Here is a 7,500-nt window from a genome sequence, read left to right as displayed (position 1 = left end):
TGCTTCTCAGTTGTTTGACCTTAACCAGTTGAGCATCTCCCTTGGTAGCTGACGATATGTGCATCTCTGATCACGAGCAGAAGTAGTGGGGGAGCATCATAGCCATGTGTTGAGAGGGATTCTTTGGGCCCTCATTCATGGCTCTCATGAGGTTATGGTTATCTTGGGTTAACCTGGTGTTATTTTCATTATCCGTCGCGGACATAGGAATGGTAATTTTTAGGGTGGTGAATGGGTCGTCTGGGGATGTAGTTTATAATAGTCCACGTGTCTAGTATAAATGCCCTGATGCAGTACCAATGCCCTGATGCAGTATAAATGCCCTGATGCATTACCAGGCAGTGGCTCTTATGCCTTCTGATCTCAACTGATTGGAAGTGTTATCATGTACATTGTTTTGTCTTGGTATAAAAGATGGGCTACAGCAAATATTCTGCTCAATACCACAGATTTGCTTGTCAGTTGTTTGACCTTAACCAGTTGACCAGGACCCTTAGTGGCTGATGATATGTGCATCTCTGATCACGAGCAGAAGTAGTGGGGGAGCATCATAGCCATGTGTTGAGAGGGATACTTTGGGGTTTGAATAATTCACCTCTGGAAATATGGGTGTTTTCTTCAACTTCCTTAAACAATCCTTACTCAGGGACCTTTTGAGCAGGATGGGTTACTCCACCAGGAGAAAATTCTAACTGGGCCCCACCTGTTGTTTATCTTGATATGAGATCACCGTGTCGCACACATATGGTTGTGATGTATGTGCCTGGTGTACCCTTATCACGATGGGTACATTGGGCTTCGTATATTTTACCCCAGTAAAAGCTGTGGGCCCTTGAAACCCGGGCTGTTGCGGAAGCTAGTCCTGAAGCGTGATGGCATTGCTGGGATCTTTGGCACTATGCAGTGTCGTCCCGTTCTAGCATTCGTGTAGCTTACAATGCCAAAATTTGGCACAATTCCTTCCAGGATCTTCCACACATATATTACTGTATACCTCTCCCGTCTTCTCTCCAGGGAGTAGAGTCTTAGCTGTTTCAACCTTTCCCAATAGCTGAGCTGTTGCAAAGAGATGATCTTCTTTGTGGAATCTTCTCTGGATTGCTTCAAGGTCCGCTGTGTAATTTTACACTGGTGGGTAACCATAGCTGTGAGCAGTTATCCTGGCGGCTAAGGATATATATATATATATATATATATATATATATATATATAATATATATATTATATATATATATATATATTCGTGTCTGTTGCGTTTACATTTTTCCTTCGACCAAGAAATCTAATGCCCACAGCTTAGTTTTTTCCTTGGGGCTGGCCGAGTTGGAGCAAATATCAGAATTAAAAGCCGAAATTTGCCATGATGATTCGGTTTCTGACTGAAGATTGAAGGCTTCGAAATACTTGTCTGTTTCCGTGTTCGTCCCTTCGTGTATTTCACGTTCTTTATATATACATTTTTATTCCTATATTATAATATATATATATATATATATATATATATTATATATATAATATATAAAATATAAATAATATATAAAATATATTCATATATACATACATATTTGTACATACCTACCTATATATGTATATATACATGCATATATGGGTATATATAAATGTATATAATACAAAATAAGAAAATGAGAGAAAGAATTTAGTTGTTCATCAACTTTCGGATGTTAGAATGTTGAATTATTTATTCATTAACAAATGTTAACCTTAATAGCATACTATATATCTTATTATTCAATACATATATATGTATATATATATATATACATATTATATATAATATATATATATATATATATATATATATATATATATATATATATATATATATATATATATATATATACATATTATATATATATATATATATATATATATATATCAAAGTAAGCAACAAGAATATCTTTTGTAATTTGCTACGATTATTTTATTAAACATTGTAAACATTACATCAGATTTAAAATGTTGAGCAATCATCAGCCATTCATAGAGGTTTTTCATCAATACATATACTTATTTCCATGTTAATTGATAACATTATAAGGAGGGTAGATATACAGACAGAGACGTTGATTTGAATGTTAAGAACATTAAGGTGTTAGAATTTATCTTCTGACTGAAGACTTCCTTTAGTTATATTGATCTGCTAGTGAGGGAGGGGGGATATTCGGTTGAATGAAGACAAAAGAGATTTTCTATTTATAGATATAGGAAGGGGTGAAATAAAGGAAGTTAAAGAGGTAGGGGGTTATAGACTAATATTGTCTTAGAGGTTGTTTACTACTATTTGGCAAACAGATTTTGTATCAAGAAAACTAGGACAATACTCAGCATAATTCAATCTCAGAATGAGATTGAAACAGTAATCGCTCGATAATGTAAAGTATAGAAGCCATCTTATCATAGCTAACCACATAGGGGACGGGTGTTACTGTAGCTTTATAGCCCCAAGAGATCGTCGTCTCTAGCTGGCTTTAGAAACCATTTCAGTGCCATTGAAGTATTTGCAAAGGGAGGCCATCCCTTCCTCGAAAGCCTGAGTGATACGCTCGGACTAGTTTCGGAATATTTGTCCGTTGATGGCCTCTATACTTTACATAGGACAATACTAAATGGTCACAATAGCCATCTGTATACTACACAGTTATAGAAAATACAGAGATTCTTTTACACTTATACAAACATATACATATATGCATCCGCATTAATATATGCCATCATACTTGGCCATTAATGTGTGATTATTTTGATAAGTTGGATTAAAAGAGAATGTTATATCTAATATTTACTAAGTTTGGAGAAAAAAAACCTATGATTTATTTAGTATATATATTATGAATAGGCATAATATTTAATAACCGAGGACAAAACTCTTATTAATTAAGTGTATATATTAGGAGTTAATAATATATATTAGAAAAAATGGAAGCGGGGGGAATCACTAATCTGTTAGACATATATATATATATATATATATATATATAATATATATATATATATATATGTTATATATATATTATATATATATATATATATATATATATATATATATATGTATATATATATATATGTATATATGTATGTATGCATGTATGTATGTATGTATGTATGTATGTATGTATGTATGTATGTAAGCATATATATTTATTTATATATATATATATATATGTAAGTGTATGTGCATGTGCGTATGTATATGTGTGCGTGCATATGTACATGGATGTATTTGCGTGTATGTGAGTGTGTGCTTGAATACGGACATCAGTGTGTGTGTGTGTGTGTCTGTCTGTGTGTGTGTATGTGTGTGTGTTTGTGTGTGTGTGTGTGCTTGAATAAGTCTGTGTCTGTGTGTGTGTGTTTGTGCGTGTGTGTTTGCTTAAATACGTCTCTGTGTGTGTGTGTGTGTGTGTATATCTATGTGTGTGTGTCTGTGTGTCTGTGTTACTTCAGTCATCTAACTACACAAATTCGTGCAAGTCTTCGGATTACAGAAATGGCAATACAAAAACGAGAAGAGGGTGAAGCAAATCGATTAGTCATTAAAATCACATTAAAATCACATTAAAATCATTAAAATCAAATTAAATTTCCATTAAAAACCATTTGATGCATTCCAGTTTTCATTAAGTAACACACTGTATCTTGGTTTGATCCCAGGTTTGGTAGTTTTCACACATCCTTAGTCGATAATCTGTGCCTGCACCACACACTATAAAATAGGTACTATTAAGTGGGTGAGGTTGAAACTGGCCGTTAGTGTTAGCTCCACACACATTAACGCTTGGATCAAGTTTCACGCAAGTCAGAATACTTGGATTCCAGCTTAGATCTGTGGGACAAGGCATTTCAAACGTATGACCCCATTGACTACATTGTATGAATTTTGAAAGGGTTTGTGGATGAGGAAAATAAAATGGCGTTTGGTTATAGATGCAGGGTTTAGGAGGCAAAGCGATGCCTGGAACGGGTTTACATGTCTTCAGCGGTGCAATAAAAATTTCCTTTCCAACACACAAGACGATGGTCAGCTTCCCTGTCGAATCGCATGCAAAGTACTTTCCAGCTTGATTAGGGTAGGGGAAAAAAAATTGTCCCTTTTGGCGAGTTCCACTTGTGCACGGATATTGAATATCTGAAAGAAAAGAACGAAAGTGCTTAATGGTAAAAATCGATATACATATATATATATATAATATATATATATATATATATATATATATATATATATATATATAATATATATATATATAATATATATATATATACCCTTTTACTTGTTTCAGTCATTTGACAGCGGCCATGCTGGAGAACCGCCTTTAGTTGAGCAAATCGACCCCGGGACTATTCTTTGTAAGCCCAGTACTTATTCTATCGGTCTCTTTTGCCGAACCACTAAGTAACGGGGACGTAAACACACCAGCATCGGTTGTCAAGCAATGCTAGGGGGACAAACACAGACACACAAACACACACATATATATATATATATATATATTTACATATATACGACAGGCTTCTTTCAGTTTCCGTCAACCAAATCCACTCACAAGGCATTGGTCGGCCCGGGGCTATAACAGAAGACACTTGCCCAAGATGCCACGCAGGGGCACTGAACCCGGAACCATGTGGTTGCTTAGCAAGCTACTTACCACACAGTCACTCCTATATATATATATGTTGCTGTATTTAGGAATGGTCATGTTGCCAATTTAGAATTTTGAACCCAACCCTAAGGTATTTTTCTGCTGATGTTATTATTATTATTATTATTATTATTGAGTGGGAGAGCAGTTCATGCCATCAGAGTGACACTGGGGTAAAATATACGAAGCCCAATATACCCATCATGACTACCCGTCTGATAAGGGTACACAAGGCATATGCATCACAAACATATGTGCGCGACATGGTGATCTCATATCAAGATAAACAGCACATGACCTTGCAGGTGGGGCCCAGTTAGAATTTTCTTCAGGTTGAGTAGCCCATCCCGCTCAAAAGGTCCCTGAATAAGGTTTGTTTAAGGATGTTGAAAGAACCACCCATGTTTCCAGAGGTGAATTATTCAAACCCCCAAAAATACCTCTCAACACATGGCTATGATGCTCCCCCACTACTTCTGCTCGTGATCAGAGATGCACATATCATCAGCCACTAAGGGACCTGGTCAAATGGTTAAGGTCAAACAACTGACAAGCAAATCTGTGGTATTGAGCAGAATATTTGCTGTAGCCCATCTTTTATACCAAGACAAAACAATGTACATGATAACAATTCCAATCAGTTAAGATCAGAAGCCATAAGAGCCACTGCCTGGTACTGCATCAGGGCATTTATACTGCATCAGGGCATTGGTACTGCATCAGGGCATTGGTACTGCATCAGGGCATTTATACTAGACACGTGGACTATTATAAACTACATCCCCAGACGACCCATTCACCACCCTAAAAATTACCATTCCTATGTCTGCGACGGATAATGAAAATAACACCAGGTTAATCCAAGATAACCATAACCCCATAAATTCATCTTTAGCACCTTCTTGTATCCTATGTAGCTGTAGACGCCCCGCATCATGTCCTTTAGATAACAGATGCCTCACAAGAAATATTGTATACAAATGCACGGTATCAGATGAGAATTCCAGTTAAGTATACATCAGCTCGTGCAGCACTACCTTCAAAGTCAAAGCGGGTAACCACTATTCTAGCTTCACATCCCAAACAAGAATTAACGGCATTTCTTTATTTCGGCTAATTCATAACCTAAAACAAAACTAATTCGGAAATTAACAGGTTGTATGGACTTACTTTTTTCGAGTACGTCTTTCAGATCATCGGAGCTACATAATACTTCTTTGTTATTTTGAGCGCATTTCACTTTTATAGAGGCATCTGTTTGAGAGAATGATATATGTTAGAACAGGAGCACATGATAGTATAATTATGTTTATATACTGTGTGTGTGTGTCTTGGAATGAGTAAAGAATTCTGGTAGGTTGAAATGTTCTTATCCTTTCTTTAACAGTCGCTAACAAATACAGCGAGCACAATATTTTTCTTTCTTCAATTAAGAGGACAATTTCAATTTATTGAACTGTATTTTTCTTGCTTGTTTGCATAAGTGACTCGATACAACATCCATTAAATAAGTTATCCAAATTCATGTTATTGGTCAGACTGAGTTATTTCCCTTAGATCACCTTGTTTATTTTTTAATTATGCAAATTATTGCTGGCAAAAATACTGTAATTCTTATGCTACATCGTGGGATGATGAAAACAAGTTTAAATTTGACAATAGTTCGCTGACGAAATCCAATAAATTACAGAACATGTTTGTAGTTGTCTCCCTTACCTGATAATATTACTCTGTATTCTTTATACATCCTAACAAAGTAAGGAGAGTGATTTTGGTAGAACCGATGGATGTAATTTAATTTTACTGAATTCTTAATGTCCTCAGATTATCTCCCCTTTTCCCTGGGACTCGCCTACAAATGTAAATTACCATTAATTAAAAGCTAATGATATTTACTCTTTTATCCATCGATTCTACCGAAACCATTCTCCTTACTTGGTTACGATATATAAAGATTACAGAATAATTTTTGATAATGAAAAAATGAATTCAGTATGCCTACCTGTTGCTTCGAAACTGACGTTATAGTGAGGTTTGCTACAAGTCGAGATACGGGGATCAATTCGTCTCCTGGAAATTATCGTCAGGTGGAACGTAGAGGGATATGTTGGTTTAACTATGTATAATTTACCCGGATTTGTGTCAGTTGCATAGGTCATGTAGTCGTAACTGGCCAAACTTGGCTGACTGTTGTTATACGCACCATACACAGTGACCTCACCACACTGGACACTCACCTGTGACGAACAAAAAGGTATAATATATATACGGTGTCCTTGATTTCATTCTACAGATGCATTTAGAAAAGGAGTCCAAACTTTGTCCCTTAAATCCACTGTCTCCTCCTATTACTTCAACCACCGCTACGACGCCGTAGTGATCTCATTCTTGCTCACAACATCATAAGCGGAAAGTGTAACCTCTCGAAAGAGCTGTTCTTCACTCCTGCCCCAGAGCGTCGGCTGCGGGGTCACTCCGAAAAGCTCTATCTGCGACGATTTCATTTCAATCGAAGGAGAGGGGCTTTCTCCGTCCGGGTTGCGGATCCGTGGAATAAGCTGCCGGACGAGATAGATGCCGACGACCACTCGGTTCAAAGTCTCTCTTGACCACAAGTGACCTGAACTCTTTACATGAACACCACCCTGTACATAACTCCATGTCCCCCTACATGGCCTTGCTTTTTGCTTTTTGAGCCAAAAAATTAACCAAGTCACAAACTAACTACAAGACCATATTCTCGGAAGTAACTACTTGGACACCAACCCATAAAAAGCAAACTTGAAACACCAATCTCTGCTCTCCTCATTATACATTTTATATCTAAACCTAACTTTTCCTG

At 36.4% G+C, this 7,500-nt stretch overlaps 1 protein-coding gene and 1 long non-coding RNA gene across 2 annotated transcripts in view; one reads left to right on the top strand and one right to left on the bottom strand.

The window, feature by feature from the left end:
* LOC118761147 overlaps positions 1-7,500 on the top strand; it is a 19,899-nt gene that overhangs the window by 2,255 nt on the left and 10,144 nt on the right. The window lies entirely within an intron of this gene.
* The window catches only part of LOC115228161, a 16,620-nt gene continuing 12,365 nt past the window's right edge, over positions 3,246-7,500 (bottom strand). Inside the window, exons 5-8 of the mRNA XM_036498857.1 lie at positions 6,661-6,895; positions 5,829-5,912; positions 3,400-4,147; positions 3,246-3,297 (exon numbers count right to left, since the gene is read on the bottom strand). Of these exons, the coding sequence (XP_036354750.1) occupies positions 3,639-4,147; positions 5,829-5,912; positions 6,661-6,895 (828 nt within the window). The 3' untranslated portion in view covers positions 3,246-3,297; positions 3,400-3,638. The remainder of the gene's footprint in view (positions 3,298-3,399; positions 4,148-5,828; positions 5,913-6,660; positions 6,896-7,500) is intronic.

Source organism: Octopus sinensis, unplaced genomic scaffold, assembly GCF_006345805.1.
Source record: "Octopus sinensis unplaced genomic scaffold, ASM634580v1 Contig09673, whole genome shotgun sequence".
NCBI lineage: Eukaryota > Metazoa > Mollusca > Cephalopoda > Octopoda > Octopodidae > Octopus > Octopus sinensis.
The sequence above is the reverse complement of the archived record's forward strand: the minus strand, read 5'-3'. Positions and strand labels throughout refer to the sequence as shown.